At 40.1% G+C, this 23,500-nt stretch overlaps 3 protein-coding genes, 2 long non-coding RNA genes and 1 pseudogene across 9 annotated transcripts; 4 read left to right on the top strand and 2 right to left on the bottom strand.

The window, feature by feature from the left end:
* Nucleotides 1-73: 73 nt before the first annotated feature.
* Nucleotides 74-4,358, bottom strand: LOC112271449. 4 transcript variants are annotated; one of them, XR_002964419.1, is made up of 4 exons: nucleotides 3,961-4,358; nucleotides 1,377-1,612; nucleotides 1,137-1,282; nucleotides 74-659 (listed from the first exon to the last, which is right to left on the bottom strand). It is a non-coding gene; the product is annotated as an uncharacterized LOC112271449 (long non-coding RNA). The 4 variants fall into 4 exon arrangements; XR_002964418.1 differs by having other exon boundaries at nucleotides 74-656; nucleotides 3,961-4,357; XR_002964416.1 differs by having other exon boundaries at nucleotides 74-656; nucleotides 1,151-1,282; nucleotides 3,961-4,356.
* On the top strand, nucleotides 391-3,881 carry LOC100842044 ((S)-beta-macrocarpene synthase). Its single transcript, XM_003571392.4, has 7 exons — nucleotides 391-616; nucleotides 1,061-1,313; nucleotides 1,403-1,766; nucleotides 1,868-2,086; nucleotides 2,207-2,342; nucleotides 2,918-3,169; nucleotides 3,331-3,881. Exons 1-7 carry the CDS (start codon nucleotides 491-493, stop codon nucleotides 3,640-3,642), a joined length of 1,662 nt encoding a protein of 553 aa, XP_003571440.1. The 5' UTR covers nucleotides 391-490; the 3' UTR covers nucleotides 3,643-3,881.
* Nucleotides 4,359-5,565: 1,207 nt separating the features above from the next.
* LOC100841744 ((S)-beta-macrocarpene synthase) lies at nucleotides 5,566-10,042 on the top strand. Its single transcript, XM_003571391.4, has 7 exons — nucleotides 5,566-5,730; nucleotides 6,438-6,690; nucleotides 6,796-7,159; nucleotides 7,262-7,480; nucleotides 7,743-7,878; nucleotides 8,842-9,090; nucleotides 9,498-10,042. Exons 1-7 carry the CDS (start codon nucleotides 5,614-5,616, stop codon nucleotides 9,783-9,785), a joined length of 1,626 nt encoding a protein of 541 aa, XP_003571439.3. The 5' UTR covers nucleotides 5,566-5,613; the 3' UTR covers nucleotides 9,786-10,042.
* Nucleotides 10,043-11,132: 1,090 nt separating this feature from the next.
* LOC100841442 lies at nucleotides 11,133-14,810 on the top strand (annotated as a pseudogene).
* A 3,539-nt stretch (nucleotides 14,811-18,349) lies between these two features.
* On the top strand, nucleotides 18,350-22,667 carry LOC100841139 ((S)-beta-macrocarpene synthase). The gene is made up of 7 exons (XM_003571389.4): nucleotides 18,350-18,454; nucleotides 19,062-19,314; nucleotides 19,413-19,776; nucleotides 19,878-20,096; nucleotides 20,632-20,767; nucleotides 21,416-21,667; nucleotides 22,110-22,667. Exons 1-7 carry the CDS (start codon nucleotides 18,383-18,385, stop codon nucleotides 22,395-22,397), a joined length of 1,584 nt encoding a protein of 527 aa, XP_003571437.2. The 5' UTR covers nucleotides 18,350-18,382; the 3' UTR covers nucleotides 22,398-22,667.
* Nucleotides 18,833-23,070, bottom strand: LOC112271443. 2 transcript variants are annotated; one of them, XR_002964398.1, is made up of 5 exons: nucleotides 22,808-23,070; nucleotides 22,084-22,429; nucleotides 20,264-20,308; nucleotides 19,364-19,420; nucleotides 18,833-19,283 (listed from the first exon to the last, which is right to left on the bottom strand). It is a non-coding gene; the product is annotated as an uncharacterized LOC112271443 (long non-coding RNA). The 2 variants fall into 2 exon arrangements; XR_002964399.1 differs by having other exon boundaries at nucleotides 22,084-22,338.
* Nucleotides 23,071-23,500: the final 430 nt, after the last annotated feature.

The following is a 23,500-nucleotide window of genomic DNA, read 5'->3' as shown; positions in this document are numbered from 1 at the left end:
CAGTGCCAATGGCACATATATATTCGCTTCAAATTCCAATTCATGTCCCCAGAGTCCAGTTTCACAGAGCATGTGTGTGGAATGATGAACATATTTTTTTGACTTGTAGTTTCAAAGAGAAAAAGGAAAAAAAGTAATACTCCGTATAACCTTTGCATACATTTGCAGAGAGAGTTGCGCAGTCAATCCACTGCCTGAAGGGCCGGCAGGCGAGCAGCTAATAACGAGACCATGTGCTATGGACTTTTGACCAAGAGCGATCCACGCAGTGGGCTGTCGTCTCACACGAGGCTGACTTACTTACGAGGCACAAGTATAAAACAATGATTAACTAATTGGCTCCCTCTGGCTCCCTCTATATATACCCAGCTCAGTGTGCATGGTACACCTACAACAACAACAGCTGCGAAGAGCTCTCGGTTTGTGCTAAACTGAAGCACCGGCCGGCCTGCATCTTAGCAAGCTAAGCTACCAGAAGATAGAATCAGGAATGGCAGCAGCAACGGCAAATGGAGTTTGCGCCGGCGTCCAGCACCAGCAGGAGATCAAGAGCACTTTCCACCCGTGTCTCTGGGGCGAATTCTTCAATACTTTCCAGCCGCCGCTTCAAGCCCAGGTATCTATCTGCCTGCATGTGGACCCGGAGCAATGCCTGCCTGCTTGGAATGTGCAAGAAGCTAGATCAAATTAAACACTGAAAAAATATTATTATTACTAGTATTGTTGTTGAATTGTTGCTATTATTATTATTATTATTATTATTATTATTATTATTATTGACCATGCTGTATATTGCTAGGATGGCCGGTTAAGTTCGTGCACGACAAGAATTTTGGAACGGACGGAATAGATGTTACCATCATTCTATCATGAATGTTTTATCTAATCGGATGGGTTAATGTCATACATTGGCAGAAGATCTAATATACACTGAAATTCTGAAATTATGACCAAGATTGACTAATAGTTGCCGGCCATTTTTTTTAAGCAAGAGCTAATTCATAATTAATTAATTAGAAAAAAAAATCATTAACACACTTGGCTCTCTCTTTCCTTGCAGCAACCTCAGATGCTAGAAAGGGCTGAAGTGTTGAAGGAACAAGTAAGGACGATGTTAAATGATTCAAAGGAAATACCAAAAACATTAGACCTCATAATGTCGATAGAGCGGCTTGGTTTGGACTACCACTACGAGAAGGAGATCAGCCAGCAACTGGATGTTGTTTTCAACTCTGACCACGACGATGGTAATCTACACGTGGTCTCGCTCCGGTTTTATCTTCTACGAAAACATAGATACACCGTGTCACCAGGTAAGAACCTTATAAATTGGTACTACCAACATTTACTTGTGAGATAGTGGACATCATCAATACCTGCTAATTGCCAATCAACTTTGCAGATGTATTTCGTAAATTCCAAGACAAGGAAGGAAATTTCATTGACTCTGATACAGCAAGTTTGCTGAGTTTATATAATGCTGCACATCTGAGGATTCATAATGAGGAAATACTTGATGAGGCAATCTCTTTCACTAGAAAACGCCTTCAGGGTGCATTGGAGCAGTTGGAATCACCATTCGCAGAGGAAGTGTCTGCAGCCCTCGTTACACCTGTTTTTAAAAGAGTTGGAATAATAGAAGCAAGAAGTTACATAACGTATTATGGAAAAGAGGCTACACGAAATGAAACCTTATTGGAGCTTGCAAAAGTGAATTTTAACCTTCAGCAACTTAATTTCTGCAAGGAGTTAAAAGAGGTCACATTGTAAGTTTATTATAAGCTATCATCTTGAAATTCATTTAGGGAGCTCTTTATTTCCTTCAATCATGAAAATGCCAACTGATTTATTTTTATTCATATGATAGGTGGTGGAAGGAGCTGTACGGCAGGTCAAACTTGAGTTTTGTTAGAGACAGAATAGTAGAGACATATTTTTGGATGAATGGGGCGACCTACAAACCTCAATATTCTTACGCCCGAATGCTAGCGACGAAGATCACGGGTTTCATTACCATAATAGATGACATATTTGACACATATGGCACCACCGAAGAGAGCATGCAACTTAAGGCAGCAATTGGCAGGTCACAATCTTCCTTCCCTTTTCCACTTAATTTGTTTTCATTTTTTAAATATCTACAATAAATATACATTGGCATTAATTGTTTATGATAAGCGTTAAGTTCTAACATAGTAAAGTGCAGGTGGGATGAAAGTGCAACAGATCTTCTTCCAGAATACATGAAGGATTTCTACTTATATTTGTTGGAGTTATATAATTCTGTTGAGGAGCACTTAGGACCCGAGAAGAGCTACCGTGTGTTTTATCTAAAAGAAGCGGCAAGTGTTTCTATCCAATCTCACCAAACTAGTTGACCGTGGTCTTACGAGTTTTTTAGTCTGTATATCCTATTATAAATATCATTTGGTTGAGCATTTCCTAGATCGAATACAATGATCTAGTAGCAGAGAATAATTTACAGTTTCTCAAGGGTGTATGAAAACTCAGTACATACTACTTAAGAGTAGTCCCTATTATCATTATCAGCTCTGTCCCTTATAACTGATTTAGTTTTTACAAGCAATCATTATGTATCTTCATCTATAGCACTTTGCAAATGATATTTATGAGCTAGCCGCTATATATAAGTTGAACTTCTTCAGAGAACACATGTACATGGTGATCTGTTCATTAAATGTCTTATTCATTAGTAAAGCTTTCTCATCTATATTGCCCATGAATGCAATTACTTAAGTTTTTACTACAATAGGACTTATCTACCAGGCATGCACAAGGGCAACATATCATGTAAACTTGAATATCTTCATTTGGATGAATCCTAGTTTATGCAATAGAAACTTCTTAGCAAGAACAATACAAAAAAATTAAGTGGTTGCTTTTATATCAAATGCAGATGAAGCAATTAGTTCACATGTACAGTGAGGAAATAAAATGGCGTGATAATGGAAACTATGTGCCAACCATGAGCGAGCATCTAAAAGTTTCACTGATAAGTATCGGAAATGTCATGGTTGCGTGTGCTTTTTTTGTTGGAATGGATGAGATACCAACGGTGGATACTTACAAGTGGGTTTTGAACGACACAACACTTATGAACTCTTTTGGTATATTTATACGGCTCACCAATGATCTCGTATCAACAAAGGTAATTATACTTGTGCATATGCTTTTGAATTTCCATGAATATTTTACATCTTACCTACGTGATGAGGCAATGAGAGAACATGAGTATATTATCAAAACATAGAACTATAAAGAAGAAAGAAGAATTCTATTAACATTCTTACTACAATGTATATATCGCAGCGCGAGCAAACAGCGGACCACATTGCCTCTACTGTCCAGTGTTACATGAAGGACCACGGGACGACAAAGGAGGTTGCATGTGAAAAGCTAAAAGAACTTGCCGAGTACTCATGGAAAGATACACTACAACTTGCTCTTGCGCCGACAGATCTCCCAGTGGCTGTGCCACAAATGGTGCTTGACCTTGCAAAGGCTTCAGAAAATATCTACAGGTACAACGACGCGTTCACTACTTCAGAGACAGTGAGGGACACGATAAGGATTATCTTTACCGAGCCAATTGAGCAGATGTATGAGGCTACCAACTTATAAGGCAAATATGTAAGTGCCAGCTATATGTGTTGCAAAAATAAGTTAATCACATCCAGACAGATCAAGAAACGGTGATCAGGAGCAGACCACTTAGAGAATACTTGGATGTAAAAGTAGCTTCTATGAACTAAGCAAACTTGTTATACTTTCCCTCCGGTATGTAATAGTAGTAATTGTGGTTAATTATTCTCATGTATTGATCGTTGAGTAATAATAAAAAATACTTTTCGTGAGCCCAAGATAGTTTCTGTGAGAGTACTTCAGAATGATTTCATGAGTAACTTTGTAGAGTGCGTGATCAGCGGGCGCGGGTCTTACCTCGTCTTCGCCTGCATGCCTTTTGCGGCCTAGCCATTTCATCAAACACCTGGTCGGCATTAGCTCTTATTTCCAGAACCACACATTTAGACACCGCGACCTTGGGGAACGACGGCCGAGTGAAGGCACGGCACAAGTAAAAGGTGAAGGGTGCTGCGGGTGGTGCGGCAATGGCACCGCGGACATCGCCGGAGGTATCGGAGCCTGGCCATATGGTGCCCTGCGGCGACGCTGTTCGTCCGTCGTACCGCCGTGGGCTCTGTTGGTCCGGCACCTCTTTTCAATGTGGATCTCTGAAGTTTTCTGCTGGGCCATTAGCCAACTTATAACCAAATATGTATGGGCCGTGCACCACTTGATCACCAACTGAGACTGATCGGAAGTCTTCTCACTGGCACTCGCCAAACCGATAGATACGAGACGGATCAACCTCTCGCATGGTTTCAGTACCCTCTTTGTACGTTTTTACGTGTTTTTGGCGGGGGTGGCCTGACGGTGCAGGTGACGACGTGCGGATTAATGATCTCACAGATCCATTCCTGTTCTGGCGTGTCTATCGTGGTCTACTCTACGGAGTTTTGGGATCTCACGGCTCGTAATTTCGTGATTTTGGTCATTTTCTTCATCGGTTCGGCAATGATGCAATGGTTCGACAACCTGTCTTGGGAGGGATGTCCCTGGCCACGACGCGTTCAACGATATTAGTTCTAACCCGCTGTGGTGGGCCGCTCATGCAGCTCAATAAAATCTATAAGGTTAGTTCAGCTTATGCAGATTTGGTTTTTACTAGAGATTCGGAGAAATATCAAGATGCAATTGGCGCAACTAGAGAAGTTGGCTTCAAAGTTTTTTTTTATGTAACTTTCAGTTTGTCCGAAATCTTTGTTGCCACTTTAGTTTTTTCGATCAGTTGTAATACGTCCGAAATCTACACGAATGAACGTGACTTGTTTTAAGACGGAGGGAGTACTTGGGATAATTCCATATGCCGGCCCGTAGCTTGTCCTCCTAGCTCCTGACAACGGCTCGACACGAACAAATGGACAAGGTATATACCGCCTTCCATTCTCGCGAGAGGAATCAACAAGTCCTGCCAATGGCTTCGATGTACTACGCCTTGTTTTAAATAGAGGTAATTACTTAACTAAGACAGAGTCGTTGAAATACGATCTAGGAGCAGCCGACAGAAAATTAAAAAAAAAACTCATCTATCTTAGCTAGTTATTTGGTGACCGTAACCATTTGCCAGACAGACACGGTTTGCCGTCGTTTATGCGTTGCCGGCACTTTTGAATGCCAAGCCAAGGGCAAGGGGGCGCGGCTACGGTGCACATGTCACCGATTCATTCATGCATGCCATTCCGTAGCCTTGTTACAGAAGCTAGCGGCCAGAGGCTTCAATGGAACAACGGAATGGATCGCCGCCGGCTTCTACATATGAATTCATTTTTAAATAAGGTGAAAACAAGGATTTGCCCCGAAAACGGAAGTACATATACTCTATTTTTTTGGCGAACAGAAAGTGTACATATACTTGGTACAACAAGACTGCCTATAAATATATGCCAGCAGTTGGGCATACCATTGTGCAAGTATATACTTACAGCTCTCCCGGCCAGTTTGTGTAGTAGCACCCGAAGAAGAATTTCATCAATGGCTCCAGCAGTGCAAGGAGATCGTGCTGGTCAGGAGAAGGAGATGAAGGGAACGTTTCACCCTTGTCTGTGGGGTGATTTCTTCCTTACTTACCAGCCGCCGACTTCAGCGCAGGTATATATCTGCATTGTATGAATCAGGTCGAACATATTCCTGCAGCTTCAACTGGTAAATTTATTAGTGTTCAAAAATGTGGATGGAATATATAGGGGTGAAAATTGTTGTTGCATTTGTTGTTATTATGATCCAGATGAGAGGCCCTTGGGTTTTCTCGAGCGAAAAAGAAACAGTTACTAACTCTTGTTATCATCGCCTTTTGACATGATGGACTATTGATTTAGTTGTCCATAATCCATAATCCATATTAGATATGCATTGGTATGATTCACTAAACTCTTGTTTTCCCCTGTACAAACCACAGTTGGTCATTTTCTGAATGAAATTCTATAGGTTCATATATTATAGCATGTACATCATACAGATTAATGTCATATGTTCAGGGGCTAGAAGCAATTGAGATATATTCTAAAAATATGGCCAAAACCACACTACTATAGAGTTTTGTTAATATAAGGCTTTGACCACTAACATGTGGCTTGTCAGATATGAAATCACAACTATTAGTGAGTACTTTTGATTATGAATCTAGTGATACTGATTTTATGTCATATAAAACACATCTTAACGTAGTAATTCTTGGTCAATGTCTTATCTTAACGAAACATTATAAGCTTTATATATTATGCATGGAACAGAGGAAGTATATATATTCATATATGAAAAAATTCATAAAAAATACTTGGCTTTCTCTGTCCTTGCAGGAACCTCAGATGCTAGAAAAGGCTGAAATATTAAAGGAACAAGTAAGGGGGCTGTTAAAAGATTCAAAGGAAATACCAACAATGTTAGACCTCATAATGTCGATCGAGCGGCTTGGTTTGGACTACCACTACGAGAAGGAGATCAGCCAGCTACTGGATGTTGTCTTCAGCTCTGGCCATGATGACAATAATCTACACTTGGTCGCACTCCGGTTTTATCTTCTACGGAAACATAGATATGACGTGTCACCCGGTAAGGCATTATAAATTGATACTACTACCAAAGATTAGCTAGTTGAACATTTTACTTATGAGAAAGACATCATCAATATCTTCTGTACGTCAATCAACTTTGCAGATGTATTTCGCAAATTTCAAGACAAAAATGGAAGTTTTGGTGACTCTGATGCAGCAAGTTTGCTAAGTTTATATAATGCGGCACATCTGAGGTTTCATGGGGAGGAAATACTTGATGAGGCAATCTCTTTCACTAGAAAACGCCTTCTGGGTGTAATAGAACAGTTGGAATCACCATTCGCAGAGGAAGTGTCTTCAGCCCTTGTTACACCTCTTTTTAAAAGGGTTAAAATATTGGAATCAAGAAGTTACATAACATATTACGGAAAAGAGGCTACACGAAATGAAGCCTTATTGGAGCTTGCAAAACTGAATTTTAACCTTCAGCAACTTATTTTCTGCAAGGAGTTAAAAGAGGTCACACTGTAAGTTTATTATAATCTATCATCTTGAAATGCATTTAGGGAGCTCTTCACTTCCTTTCAATCATGAAAATACCAACTGATCTATTTTTATGCATATGGTAGGTGGTGGAGTCAGCTGTACAGCAGAACTAATTTGAGTTTTGTTAGAGACAGAGTAGTAGAAACGTATTTCTGGATGAATGGGGCAACCTACAAACCTCAATATTCTTATGCACGAATGCTAGCAACGAAGATCACAGCTTTCATTACCATAATAGATGACATATTTGACACATATGGCACCACTGAAGAGAGCATGCAACTTAAGGCGGCAATTGACAGGTACAAACTTCCTTCCCTTCTCCAATTAATTAATGCATGTCATGCTAACATTAATCCAATGGAACCGAGGCATTGTCCTGGACAAATTTTTCATAACATCGATTTGAATGAAAAATGCATTATAGTTATAGAAGTAACCCTATTAAAATAACGTGCAAGCCCAAACACATTTCCGAAAAGTCTCCATACATATATGTTTTTCCATATAGCTGGAATATATTTGTTTACGATAAGCATTAGATTCTAACATAGTAAAGTGCAGGTCGGATGAAAGTGCAACAAATCTACTTCCAGAATACATGAAGGATTTCTACTTATATTTATTGGAGTTATATAAGTCTGTTGAAGAACACTTAGGACCTGAGAAGAGCTACCGTGTGTTTTATCTAAAAGAAGCGGCAAGTGTTCTATCCAATCTCACCAAACTAATTGATTGCGCACTTAAATTTTATAGTGTGTGTATCTTGTTATAAATACATTTTGACTGAGCATTGCCATGATCGAATACTGTGATCTAGTTGTAGAGATGCTATGTCCTCGTAATACAAGGTTCCTTGCTGATATAATGTGAAAACCACAGGAACATACTTCCAAGTAAAGAATTAAAATGATAGATAAATATGTTTGCAAGGTTACAAGACAAGAAATTAATATTTTGATGGAAAATTTGTTCCACAACATGTTTGTAGTCAGCAAACTGCATGTTTGTATGAAGTTTGAGTACTGTAAGTCTTTACTAAACTTCTTCTACGTGTGTTTCATTTTTGTTTAAATGGAACTACGGATAAGACTTGTTGTGAATTTAAAATAAGATAAAATCATTTAATTTCCACTAGATACAATATTGGATCACACTATAAAACCACATATTTTATAGTTTCTCAAGGGTAAATAAAGCCTAGTTAATACTTGTCAAGACATGAGTAATCACTATTCACATTATCAGCTCTGTCCCTTATAAATGATTATAGTGTTACGAGCAATCACTGTATCTTCATCTATAGTACTTTGCAAATGATATTTAGCTAGCCGCTATATATTTTTTTTTCCGAAAAGGAGGAATGCCCCCGGCCGCTAGCCGCTATATATAAGTATAAATTATTCACAGAACACATGTAGATGATGATCATTTCACGATATGTCTTATTCCTTAGTAATTAAAGCTTCCTCGTCTATATTCCCCATGAATATGTAATTAATTAAGTTTTTACAACAATAGAACTTATCTACCAAGAATGCAAAAGGACAACATATCATGTAAACTTTAGTATCTTCATTTGGATGAACCTAGTTTATGCAATAGATACTCCTTAGCAAGACCAATAAGAACATTTGGGTGATTACTTTTATATCAAATGCAGATGAAGCAATTAGTTCACATGTATAGCGAGGAAATAAAATGGCGTGACGGGAACTATGTGCCAACATTGAGCGAGCATCTTAAAGTTTCGATGATAAGCATCGGAAATGTCATGGTAGCATGTGCTTTTTTTGTTGGAATGGACGACATACCAACGGTGAATACTTACAAGTGGGTTTTGAATGATACAACACTTATGAAATCTTTTGGTATATTTGTGCGGCTCATAAATGATCTCGTATCAACAAAGGTATTTATACTTACACATACGTATGCTTTTGATTTTCCCTCAATATTTTGCATCTTAGCTACGTCATGAGGCAATGGCAACATAATTATAAACATGCATGTATTATCAAAACAAAGAACTATAAAGCAGGAAGCGGAATTATACTAACATTATTTAGGCACATAGTGTATCATTTTGTATGCTTAGATCTGTGATAACTAAATTTTCTATTGTATACTTAGTCTATGTAAACTTCAATTCAATGCAAAAAATAAATAAGTTTTTGTCATTCAAATCTCTGCTACTTAACTCATGCATGTATTCGATTCGACTTGTAGATTCATCCAGAATCATCAATTAAGTCAGAAGATTAAACTAACCATTATAATAAAACACAACTAAGATTTTCTTACTGCAATATGTTACAGCGTGAGCAAACAGCAGACCATATTGCCTCTACTGTCCAATGTTACATGAAGGACCATGGGACGACTAAGGAGGTTGCATGTGAAAAGTTAAAAGAACTTGCTGAGTATTCATGGAAGGATACATTGCAGCTTTCTCTTGCGCCGACGGATCTTCCCGTGGCCGTGCCACAAATGGTACTTGACCTCTCAAAGGCTTCAGGATACATATACAAGTACAACGACGCGTTCACTACTTCAGGCACAGTCAAAGACACGATAAGGATGATCTTTGCCGAGCCCATTGAATAGATATGCACGAAGATACCAACTATAAGGGCAGATGATATACAAGTGCCAGCTATATTTGTTTCGATAATTCACAGCATCCAGTCAGATCAAGAAAATGGTGATCGGGAGCGGTCCACTTAGGGATTAATTGGATGTAAAAGTATCTTGTTTGAACTAAATAAAATTGTTGTGCTTACCCCCCCAGTTTGTACTTTATAATCGTAGTAGCGGTGATTTTTCATTTCTTTTGTATTAATCGTTGAGTGATAATAAATATATTTTCGTGAGCCCAAAGGTTCGTCTTCGGACTTCGGTGGCGTTGGTTGGCATCACCGTTTCTCATGCCGTTAGCCGTCGTCGTTGCTGAGTAGGCCTTTCTTTGCCATGGGTCTAATCTCTCCCTTGTTGTGGATCTTTCTTTGCCGTAGCCTTTCTTTGAAGCCTAAGCCTGACTAGTCCTGGCCTATGAAATGCTCACGGCAAAGCCTCGGGCACACGGCAAAATAACCTTTTTCCGATAGTGATTGTAGTAGTACTGAACATTGTGTTGTGTCCATCTGCAAACAAAGAGGGACAGCAACCACAGTACCGGTTGTAGTTGGGACCTGCAGGGGCTTCACACTGTCAACAAATTAATTAGTTCCCACCTCTCAATTAATTAGACCAATCTATTGTCAGCAACCACAGTACCGGTCGGTGAGTGGGTTGAGAGGAGACGGTTGAGGCTCAGCTCAACACCCTGTATATATTGCACCAGCGTAGCCAGGCTTCCATACATCCATGCAGCAGGAACATTTTTTATTTTTTTTGAGAAACTGCAGCAGGAACATCTGGGAGCAAGGATGGACGATGGTACTAGTGGCACTGGGCTCTGGATCAGCACGACAAGAGGATCACCGGCAGGCGTGGAGGATTGCACGGCCCAGGAGCCCGTGAGCCCAACCGCGAGGCTCATGGACGGTTCCTACATCGTCGTGTCCATCGGGCTCGGAGCGCCGCTGAACCTGCCCGTCTTCCGCGCAGGCACCGCCGCTTCCGCAGTATCCAAGTACTCTCGTCCTTACTAGATCTCATTCAGTTAAACTTTTCGAGTTTTACTAATTCTGTAGAAAAAATATTTTACTAAAACCTACGATATCAAATAAGTGTAGTATGGAAATATATATATATATATATATATATATATATATATATATAATGCTGGATTTAATAAAACTAACTTGAAGTTATAGATATCGGTAAAAAAATTATAAACTTGGTCAAACTTGAAGAAATTTGACTTAGTACAAAGGTATGAATTTTTTTTAAAGTAAGTAAGTCATTCATGTAAGAGCCCTGATAAGGACGATGATCCGCTTTGACATGTACATGGAGGTGATGTCCGAAGAGGGAACGCCGCGGTGGGTGGTGTGCACGGAGGTGAACATGGACAACCACCTCATCGTCCCAAGGCTGGACCCTGCCGCCCTGGAAGCAGACCCGGATAAGGCTGTGGAGGACTACGTGGCATCTCTGTCACGCTTCCCGGATAAGGACCACTCCCGTCCGGCCTGGGAGTTCCACCTCCTGGATGTCCCGACCTCCGAGGCGGCCTCCACCGCCGCCATCCGCGTGCACCACTCCTTTGGCGACGCATCACGCTCCTCATCGCCTCCACCCGCAGCGCTGCCGACCCGACAAAGCTGCCGGCCATGTTGTCGGTGCCCACACGCAAGGGCGCCATCTACGCGCGCCCACGGCCACCAAAGTCCGCGGGCGCCTTGGCGTTCCTGCTCACGTGGGTTTGTTCGTAACTTGTGCTCGCGTGGCATACCCTCGTGGACGTCTTGTCCTTCATTGCGACCATCGTGTTCTTGCGAGAGCGGCGCACGCTCTTCATGCGTGCTGCCAGCGACGACAGCCGCAGCAAGACCCGTCAGACGCGCTTCGTGCACCGGAGCCTTTGTCTCGACGATGTCAAGTTTCTCAAGAATGCTATGAACTGCGTACGTATTTAATTAAACCGACCTAGCTTGCAACAAAAATATAAAGTACCAAACATACATCTAAAATGACATTATTTCTTAATCGGATTTTCTACACCAAACAAAGAATCTTATATGAATCCAATTTCATTTCAGTATTAATTTCATATCAGCTGACTGCTATTGTTTTAAAATATTACTCCGTATTCATTAACATATCATTATTTCGTTGGTATATCATTAAAGTTTTCATTGACATATGATTGTTTCATTAATTACAATATCAACAGTATTTCACTCAATTTCATTACTCTATCAATCAAATTTCATTACAATATCAGTTTTTCATTCGTATATCATTTTCATATATGAGGATGCATGTCACATGTCGGCATGTGTGGTATGATAGAGTAGACTGGCTCCAGTAATAAGTACCACTACTACAGAATACCCGTACCGGATTCTGTAGTAGTGTACCCGTACCGGTAAAAATGATTTTGCCCATTATCTTTCTATATACCTTTCATGTGTTTTGATCCGCAGACTGTCAATGACGTGCTAGTTGGAGTGACTTCAGCTGCTCTATCACAATATTACTTCGGTAACTCTGGTAAGTAATGTCTCGTCTTACAAAGAGTAACACATGATATGATGATACATGAATTTTCTCCGGCAAGTAGCTCTTACATGTTTATACAAAAAATTATTTTGAAAATACCGGTAAAAATCACTTGGAACTAATTATTTTACAACCTTCAATGTCAGGTGACAATAGGATTAGCAAACTCTGCGTGCGATCGATCCTCTTTGTGAACCTAAGGCCAACACATAGCCTGCAAGTAAGGATAATTTTGTTCTGCATGTGGAAATATTAACTGATAGGACACAGTGATTGTTAATTTGTTAAATATTGATCACTATTTTATCTCTTCTTGCTATGAACAGACATATGTCAATATGATAGAGTCGGGCGATAGCAATGATGTGAAATGGGGTAATCGACTTGGCTACATCATCCTTCCCTTTCATATAGCCATGCACAATGATCCTCTCGAATATGTTCGCAAGGCAAAAAAGACTGTTGAAAGGAAAAAGAGCTCACTAGAAGTCATCTTCACAAATATGGTTACCGAATTTATCATCAAAACTCTTGGTGCGAAGGTATTATACGTTTCCCCTTTGTAAACACAAAAACCTCAAAGAAGTCTATATTTAATTAGCAAATTAACTACTAACACTTTTACCTATCCGGATGGTTTTCGTGTTTCTAATTTTCTATGTTAATTCCAACCTGTAGGCGGGAGCTTTTATTTTCAACCGTATGCTCAAACATATAAGCATAGCGTTCTCAAACGTGAGTGGACCAACTAACAGGTAGTGTTTTGTGGGCATCCAGTTAGCTTCATTGCGCCTAGCCTCTACGGGGCTCCAGAAGTAAGTCAACCATGATCTTACATATTGATCTGTACATCCAAAGTTCTTGCAGTCTTAATTAACTCGCTTAGAGAAATGCAACCTCAATCTTATGTACGTAGTTTTCTCAGCACAAATCATCTACTAGACAATCCATAATACAAGGACTTCGATGCCATGTGTGTTTTCAATGGACACGGCTAATTGGCACATGAGTCATAAACATACACTAATTAAAGTCCTTAGTTTTCTGTACCCGCCAAAAGAGTTGTGTGTGTAGTACTTTTACATAATCAGTCTTTACATCAAGCGGATGGATATACGCAACCTAAATTATTAGATCAGAAGAAAGTTTGTTTGAATTGAATTCATTGCATTTTCTTTAAATAAAACTTTGTTTTGTTCCGAAAAAAACAAGAGTAAGGTGGATTAGCGCGGATGGTAGTACCTCTCCCAGGTCGTTTTGCCATCCACTTGACTTGATCCGTATAGGATGACATGGCTTAGGCTGGCCATAGTGGGGAGTAACATAAACTAGTAACATGCATATGTTACTAGTCTATGTTACTACTTTAATAGTGGGTAGTAACATATTTGTGGTAACATATAAATCTCATTTATTAGCTTTATAGACTCATTGTATGTTGGGAAGTGTGATGTGATGGTAACATATCTAGTTATCCAACCATCTCTTTCCTCATTAATAACATGACACATCACCCATATTACTTAGTTGGCATTTTAGTTACCACCTTTGTTACTCCCATTATGACCAGCCTTATGTCCAGGATGAACCTGGCCACTCTAACATTATTGATTCACATAGAATTTATGCCATTTTGATGAATTAACTGTGACACTTGGATCGAGTTGGTAAAATCACAGTTAACTTCTGAATTTGTCACCACTTATATAGAGTTCAAGCTCCACGGTTATCATGATTGTCGGATTTAATCAATGTGCTAAATTTAACAAAAATACACATATGCATGATCATACTTCAGTTATAGGTGAGGCACATATTATCTCTTCTAGGCTATGTAGGCAGTGTTATTGGAGTGTACATGTAGTTTAAATTTCTACTTTACTCGTAAAAAGAAGAAAACACATCCATGTAAACACATATATTCTCCTTTTAAAGAAACTCTTTGCATTTGTTTATCTATTTAGTCTGTATTGCATTTTATCGTCTGGGTTGTTTGTGCAGGCTCTGTTTGTGCACTACCAAAGTTACGGCAGCACTATGAAGGTGATTCTAGCGGTTGATGAGGCAGTATTTCCAGATTATCATAAGCTTTTGGATGACTTCTCTGAGTCCCTCCAGCTCATTAAAGGTGCAGCTTCAAGGCTTCCAACAACATCGATCAAGAATGACTAATCAAGGAATGAACAATTGGATCAGTGTGCCACTTCTAGCCTTACACCTATGTGTGTTAAATAAAAGTTTGTATCACTAGAATTGCCTTTAATTTGGATATTGGGTCTCTGGGCTCCCTCTATCTGGGCAAAGCTATAGGTCGTTGGGACCCCAGGCGCTATACCTCCAAATAGGCCTGCTATTAGACTTAATTATATAGAGTACAAGGCAGAATACATATTTGTAATGCTACTTTGATTGGTTTCTAAGCTATTATGTTTTTTCTAATATATTTGCGTGACTTCGATCCCATTAATGTTTAATATTATTACGTATTTTTTATATTAAAACGTTATGAGGAATAGCTTTCAAGATAGCTAAAAGAAACATGGGACAACCCACAAATGCAGAGTGCTCTTAATTTCCTAAGAAAAACTACGGCGCTTATTTTCCCACAAAAGAACAAATTGGTCCGGACTAGGGTTGCAAGTAGGAGCCCGCTTAAGTCCCACTTCTTCAATTTAGTTTAAATTTTGAGTTAAGATTTTGAACTAACAAATCCCAAAGAGTAATTGCACAAAGACACATATGTAGCGGTTCTTGTATCAAAAACTTATGAACTCAAAGGTTTTTAACTGATACCCACTAATCATACGGTAACGAGTAAAAAAAAACCCGGCCGAAAGTGACCGATTTGCCCAAGTTAATCGTCCGTGGCCCACATGTCATACAAAGGAGTTTAATTTCTGGATCAAGTGCAAAAAAAATGGCTCGAGCCGAGATATGAGCCGTCTCTCTCTCTCTGGCATCACCCGTACAAGCTCCGGCCGCCTCCACGGCTCCGCCGACCTCCCCGCGCACAAGCTCCGGCCATCTCCCCAGGCCGAGCTCCCCATACAGTGTTGCTCTCTCTTCTCCCCCGAGCTCTCCCTCCCTCCTTCTTCTCCACTTCCGGCGAGGCTCAAGTCAAAATATCCTGCGCCAGCTCGTCCCTCTCCCTCTTGAGCAGCTCGTCCCTCTCCCTCTTGAGCACCAGCTCGTGGCCTCCTCCTCCTGCAGAAGCTCGATCCGGCCGCCGCCTCGCCGGTGCGGCTCGAGCTCCCCGCCACGAACGCGCCGGCCACGCCGTCCGTGATACTGCGCCAGAGCTGCGAGTGCAGGTCCCTGCCGCCGCCGCCGCCGTCCGAGGCCAACCACGCGGTCGCGTCCCCCTCCCCCGTGACCCCGCTCGCTCCGGCGCCGCTTTGTTAGCGCCAACAGAAACACGGGATTTAGGGAGGAGGCGGTGCAGTGCGGCGGTGGTGGAGACGTCGCCGGCGTTGGGGAAGACGATGGCGCGCACGACGCTCCTAGCATGGAGCGGAGTTGGGGGCATGGGGCAGGGTCCTTCGGCACCACGACGTCACGGTGAAGCTCGTGGGGGCGTCCGTTTCGACCGGGAGGTGATGAAGGAGGCTCGCAGCGGCGATGTCGGGCGCCGGCGGAGGGGTCGACGGTGCGGGGCTGCTCGAACGGCGGAGGTACGCAGGCGGCGGTGGGGGAAGCTTCGTGTTGTCGACGTGGTGCTCCAGGGGAAAACAGCGGCCAACTCGTTCACGTTCCGGAGCCGCTGCCACTCGCCTGGAGGCCGCCGCCATCCTTTCCTCGAGTGCAGGTCCTCCCTGCGCAAGGGCGGGGCACGTGGAAATGCCCTGAGCGAGATTTGGGGCGAATGGGGGGACGAAGGAGCCGGCTCGAGCTGCCGTGAATAAGCTGCTAGCCAAAGAATTAGCTCTTGTATATGACACGTGGGCCACTAAGGTTAACTAGCCCAAATCAGCTACTTTCGGGTTTTTTATTGTTCATTAGTCTTCATGCCGTGGATATAGTTAAAAAATTCTGGATTCGTGGTTTTCTGTTACAAGAGCCGCTATGTATGTGTTTCTCTCAATTTACTCAATCTCAAATGAACAAGGTCCAGGTAGGAAAGAGTATTAGAAAGGACATGAAAGGACGATAAGCTTCTCAGAGGCCACGGCTGTTAGATTAATCAAGAGTTGAGTTTGTTTAGAACATGTATGTGTGGTGATGAGCACGTCGTGTCCGAGTCTAGATAGGTTAGTAGTGCGTGTCTAAAGTAACAATACTAGTAGGTTACGATTGGAGTCCTAGTAGTGTTAAGAGTTGGTTTTGATGTGCATATATATATATACATGCACCAGGATCAAGCTTGTAACGTGAGTTGGGAAAAAAAATAAAAAAAATAGAGGGCAGAATACGCGACCTTGGTCAAATAATCTTGTGATCGTCGTGTGCGTGTGCGTCTTCATGTAATTGATCTTTGTGCAAACCCAACAACGGCCGCCTGTTGGTCTCAGTAAATATTCTCAACCCTGTAAAAGAAACCCCCTCAAAGGCCATGGCCTACAAGCCATGGCTGGAGCTGAGAGAAGCAAGTACCTAACAAGCTGCAGCTAGGGAGGAGGCGCAGATCAAAGATAGAGAACACCAAGAGGAGTAGTAAGAAAGAGAAGAAGCAGAGCAATCAAGTGTCTTTTGCAGTTTTGCCCTCTCACCAGAAACAGAAGGTACAACCTTAGGTTAAAAGCAGTACTGTGAATGTGCTCTGTGAATAAAAGTTTGATTGCTTGTCTTGCCTATGTTTTGATCTGATTCTCTCCTATGGAAAAACTATGGTTCTATGATAAAATTTCCAAAAAAAATATCAAGATCGGGGCCACTTCAACAACTAAACAAACATGGCCGCCGTAGCTTGGTCCTGGGCCGTGACAAAGGCTGGAAGAACAAATGGAACAAGTTCTGCCAGTGGTTTAATTTGGGTGTTTTGTTTTAAATAGAGGTAGGTAGGAACTATTCTCTCCGTTTCATAATTCTTGTCGAAATATTACATGTATCTAAACACTTTTTAGAAATAGATACATCTAATTTTTTTTGTAAATTTGAGACAATAATTATGAAATGGAAGGAGTAATTAAGAGGGAGAGGAGTCGAAGCGGTGGAGAAAGCAACAGAAGAAACCGAGCAGAGCAGGCAGCCTCGGGGAAAGCACGTCCATTGAAATTGTTGTCCTCAATTAGCTGACACGTTGTTGAATATTCCACGATTGGGAGTAGTAGAATCTAGCATGCAACAATACTTGCCTAATGCCTTGATGATGCCGCCCTTTTGTTTCATTCTCCTTTTGGGGAAGACCGACCCGGCCTTTTGTGAATAGTCAAAGCAATTAACTGGCCGGTGACTATTGCGTCCCTAAAAAAAACAAAAAGAACTGGTGACTACTGCGAACATTTGAATATATTACAGTTTGCAACTTGTTGGTACGTACGACGATGCTTCTACAAATGGATGTAGCTTAATTAACTGGGGTGCTGGTAGCATATAGCTAATCGGCAATGGACACGGCAAACAGAACTAACTACTTCGTACTTAATTAATTAAATTAATGTAGCTCTGACAGGCACGGCTGTTATATACGTATGCGTCGGCGGCAAAAGCCGGCTACGTATATTTTGCATGATTTTACAATTAAGTCCCATGCATACGTCACACGTTCATGCATGCATGGAAGCGCGCCAATCATCCGTCACCTTGTTACGTGCACAAGCTATAGCTGCCGGCGGCTTCTACCTTATATGAACTCATTTTTAAAAAGGGATTAACAAAAAGCAAATATACCTGGTACTACAAGAATGCAACGTCACTACGTCAGAAACCAGATCGCTATATATAGCAGCAGTTTGGGTATGCTTTAGTACTTCATTGTGCAAGTATATACGAACAGCTTTCAGCAGTTTATAACTTGTAAGTACTTACTGATCGAAGAATTTCATTCATCAATGGCGCCACCAGCAGTGCATGGAGATTGTGCTGGCCAGCAGCAGGAGATGAAGGGGACATTTCACCCAAGTCTGTGGGGTGATTTCTTCCTTACTTACCAGCCGCCTTCTTCGGCGCAGGTATATATATCAGCACTACTGTGTCAACAGTGTCCACAATAATGTGAACAGAGATTAGCTGTGAAAATTCTAGCTTATCACAGTTTTTATTATTATGAGATGAAAGGCTGATGTTGTGTTTTCTCGGGAAAAAAATAGTGTTACTAATTGTTGTTATATATTATCATCTATTGATTTGTATTATCCATACTCCATGGAGTAGTAGATATTTATAGTGCAATTAATGTTATTCAGTTCTAACTCTTTTTTCTTGTGTGTAGGCTACAGTTGATCATGTTCTGAATGAAAGTATTTACCGGTTCATATGTTATAGCTTTTTTTTTCTTTTCTTTTTTGAAAAGGAGAATGACCCCCGCCTCTGCGTGCATGCAGTTCATCCACACAAAAATTCATAACTTAATTTTGAATACTCCGAAGTGGCTCTACGGATGATATTTTACATGTACACTTGCATGCATGTTCAGACACATCTGACTTGTTTAATAGGATGGCTTAATGTCATATGTTCACAGGCTAGCAGCTAGCAGTGGTTCATCCTAAAATTATGACCCAAACCACTAGTGGTTTATAAGATCAACTAATACTTGTCTGTTGTCTGTCCTGGCAGGAAACTCAAATGCAAGAAAGGGCTGAAGTGTTAAGGGAACAAGTAAGAGCGATTATAAGAGATTCAAATGAAATACCAAAAATACTAGATCTGATAATCACTCTAGAACGACTTGGTTTGGACTACCTCTACGAGAATGAGATCAACAAGCTACTGGATGTTGTTTCCATCTCTGACTATGATGATGATAATCTGCACTTGGTTTCGCTCCGGTTTTACCTTCTGCGAAAAAATGGATATGATGTGTCATCCGGTAAGACATTATAAATTGATATTACCCTTCTAGCTATAAAATATTTTACCTTTTAATAGATATGATAAATTAAGATCCATTATCTATCAACTTGGCAGATGTATTCCTGAATTTTCAAGACAAAAAAGGAGATTTTATTAATGCTGACACAAGAAGTCTGCTAAGCTTATACAATGCGGCATATCTGAGAACCCATGGTGAGAAAGTACTTGATGGGGCTATCTCGTTCGCTACGATACACCTTCTGCGCGAATTCAAACATTTGAATTCACCAGATGCAAAGGAAGTGTCTGCTGCCCTTGATACACCTCTTTTTAGAAGGGTTGGGACATTAGAAACAAGGAATTACATACTCAGTTATCAAAAAGAGGCTACACGGAATGAAGCCATATTGGAGCTTGCAAAGCTGAATTTTAACCTTCTACAGCTTCGTTTCTGTGAGGAGTTAAAGGGGGTCACGCTGTAAGTTTATTATAATTTCTCATTTTCAAACTAATCTAGTCTGCTCTTCATTTCTTTCAACCATTAAGATGTCAGCTAATTTATTTTTATGCATATGGTAGGTGGTGGAAGGAGCTCTACGGCAGATCAAATTTGAGTTTTGTTAGAGACAGAATAGTAGAAGTGTATTTCTGGATGAACGGATCATGCTACAATCCTCAATATTCCCATTCACGAATTATACTTACAAAGATCACAGCTTTCATTACCATAATAGACGATATATTTGACACATATGGTAGCACCCAAGAGAGTATGAAACTTCAAGAAGCAATTAAGAGGTCAAAATCTTCTTAGTCCTCTCCGCTATTTTTTATTTATTTTCATGTATGTGCTGAATAAAACATAAAAATGTCAAATTGGCATCGTTTTTATGCGAAATGTCAAACCCAAATAAACATAAACAGAAACGAAGTTGAATCTTCCACTAAGCTGGAACGCCACATACCTGCATGACACTTTCGGCTGATGTAAATTCCATATTGCCATATGCCTTACATCAAAATAAAATGGTTTCATTTAATAAAAGAGCGATATAAAAATCAATTGCCACCTATTTATAATAACTCAAAAATGAAAGAAGGAAACAAGAAAGATGTAAGAAGTTTAGGATCATGAAAGCAACAATATGAATTATTTTTACTATTCCTCAAATTATTTTGTTTCCAAAAGGTTGAGACAACTTGTAAATAATAATTCAATTGAACAGACATGAGCACTGTCTTCTTGGCCCTATACATATATATACATTTCTAGAAATGTTTTTCATTGCAGCCTTTCTTTCTTTACGAAACACTAATTCATTGTAAAATGCAGGTGGGATGAAAGTGCTGTAGCTCTGCTTCCAGAATACATGAAGGATTTCTACTTATATTTACTAGAGACATTTTCTTCCTTTGAGAATGAGTTAGGACATGACAAGAGCTACCGTGTATTCTATCTGAAAGAAACGGCAAGTATTCTAGCTAGTTCATTATATATAACTATGCACTTTAAAAAGCAATGTACATCTTATAAATCTTGTGATTGAGGATATAATTAATCACAATGGTCTTGAAGAACAAATGTTCTGTTCTATTCTAATAATACGATTTTGTTGATGACATAATTAAAATAAAACTGGCATATATTTTTACGTAAAGGATTCAATATCATGCATATTAAAAAACCACAAAACCATATTATAAAATTTAAATCAGGTTGTTGGATATTATAGTAGAAAAACCTTTAAATTTTTCAAAGCTTATCAATAACGTTATAAAAAATGCTAAGTAATTCTAGGATAATTCACCATCATTTATGCTTCCATCCATAGTTATTTTATTATTTTAAATGGATTTTTCAATTGGTCACTATGTTATTTAATCTTGTTCACTCAAACACAGAGGTTTTGAACTTTTGTTTATTGCTTTTGCATGAAAGGCCTTAACTCCTAGTAAACTTTCAATATGTATTCCCCACAAGTATATTTAATCAAGTTTTTCCTGACAATTGAAACTTCTAAGCTTATTGGTTTTCATTTCGACTAATTATATATTAGCCATACTTTTGTTAATAACTATACAAACATCAATAATGATTATTTTCACACTAAATACAGTTGAAGAAATTAGTTCAAGCATATGCTGACGAACTAAAATGGCGTGATGAACATTATGTGCCGAAAACAATCAGCGAACATCTTGAAGTTTCATCAACAAGCATTGGACCCTTCCTGCTGGCATGTGCAGCATATGTTGGAATGGATGACATAAAAACAGAGGAGACTTTCAAGTGGGTTTTGGACGATCCACAACTTATCAAGTCTTTGGGTGTATTTGTCCGGCTCTCAAATGATATAGTATCAACAAAGGTATCTCAATATACTTACACATGCTGATATGACTCTCAGAATATTTTGCATCTTGGTAAAGTGATAAGCAATGTTCCTAGATTTATAAATATGTACTATTAAAACTAAAGGCATAATGATTAAAACAGGAGACCTAATTACACCCTCATCTTTTTAGGCGCTATTAAACAAGCAGGCCTAAGTTGCAAGTATAGGGAAACTTATATAGATTTAATTTCATATATTAAAATCATGACGGCCATATTTCTTACTCCCTCCGATCCTAAATTGTTGTCAAAATATTACATGTATCTAGACACCTTTTAAGAAAAGATACATCCATATTTGGTCAAATTTGAGATAATAATTTAGGATCGGAGGGAGTATTATATACCTAGCTTATATAAATGGAACCAAAAATGAGTTATGATAATTACCTTGACTTACAACCATATTTTTGCAGCGTGAGCAAGCAGGGGACCACTCTGTCTCTACTGTCCAGTGTTACATGAAGGAGCATGGGACAACAATGCATGATGCATGCCAACAGATTAAAGGACTTATCGAAGATTCATGGAAGGATATGTTAGAACATTCTCTTGCGGCGAAGAACCAACCCATGGTCGTGTCACAGACGATACTTCATTTTGCTCGGGCTTCGGGTAATATGTACAAGCTTAACGATGGATACACTGCTTCAGACACAATCAAAGATGCCATAAGACTGCTCTTTGTGGAGCCGATTGAATAGATGGACAAAGCTGGCATATATCCTGTCTGAACCTGGAGTAAATATATAAATATGTACCAACTATATTGTGATCTCCCCCGCAAAATAAAAACTATATTGTGATTTGGCAACAGCAACATCCAGTCAGGTTCAAGAAGATGGTGATTAATCTGAAGCAGTCAACTCAGATTTCTTGAATGTAAGAAGTATGTTGTATCAATTCAAGTAAAAGTAGTGTGCATTTGTGCTTGCCCGTATGTAATAATTGTTCTAGTGGTTGTTCTAAAGGCATTTATTGTTGAAAAGTAAAAGTGCTTTCCATAGTTCGTCTCAGTGGGCCAGAATGATTCCATGAGTAAGCTGTGCAAGTTGGGTATGTATTCGGCATTTTTGGTCGTCCATGTATGAAAAGACACGGTTACGAAGCTTACCTCGTCGTTTCTCCTGTCATTCTTCGACTGGGTCAGGCTAGCCATTTCGTCGAGCAGCTGGTCAGCAACACAAGAGACGGAAGTCCGTGTGACCGCGTACGCACAGTAGACGGGGTGCCGGGATTGGTGAGGCAGACCAATGGAAACCAACAGTAGAAGACGTCATGGCAGGAGGTGCCCTGCGGCGAGGCTGTTGGTCGTGCCGCCGCCGCGCCCCGGGCACTTTGGTTGGTCCGACCGCTCTCTTCGGTGTGGAATCTGTGGATCTATAGTGTCTGATATTGGGCCCGTGGGCCATTAGTCTGAGAACTTAGCCAACTAGCCACGGAAGCACATAAATGGGCCTAAAACTAAGTCAGGCCTGAAGGGTCAGCCGGGTGTATCTTGCATCCGTTGTTTAAAAATTTATTTGGTGCATTGTCTGAAAATTATTTGGCTCATTGCAACATAAATGGGCCTAAAACTAAGTGAGGCTAAGTTTTTTTAGAGACGGAGGAAAAGACAAAAGAGGGGTTGGACTCTTAAACAACTAGATGATATCCCACATATTGTCGTGGAAATTCTTAGTTAACATACATGTTTCCCTAAAAAAAAAGTTAACATACATGAGTGAAATCGAATAGCAATAACGAAAAAGTATTCAAAACATTCTTGCTTATTTTGAGAAATCAAGTAGTGTGGTTTTCTTACTAG

Source organism: Brachypodium distachyon, chromosome 3, assembly GCF_000005505.3.
Source record: "Brachypodium distachyon strain Bd21 chromosome 3, Brachypodium_distachyon_v3.0, whole genome shotgun sequence".
Lineage (NCBI taxonomy): Eukaryota > Viridiplantae > Streptophyta > Magnoliopsida > Poales > Poaceae > Brachypodium > Brachypodium distachyon.
Note: the sequence above shows the minus strand (reverse complement) of the source record. Positions and strands in the feature narration are given on the sequence as shown.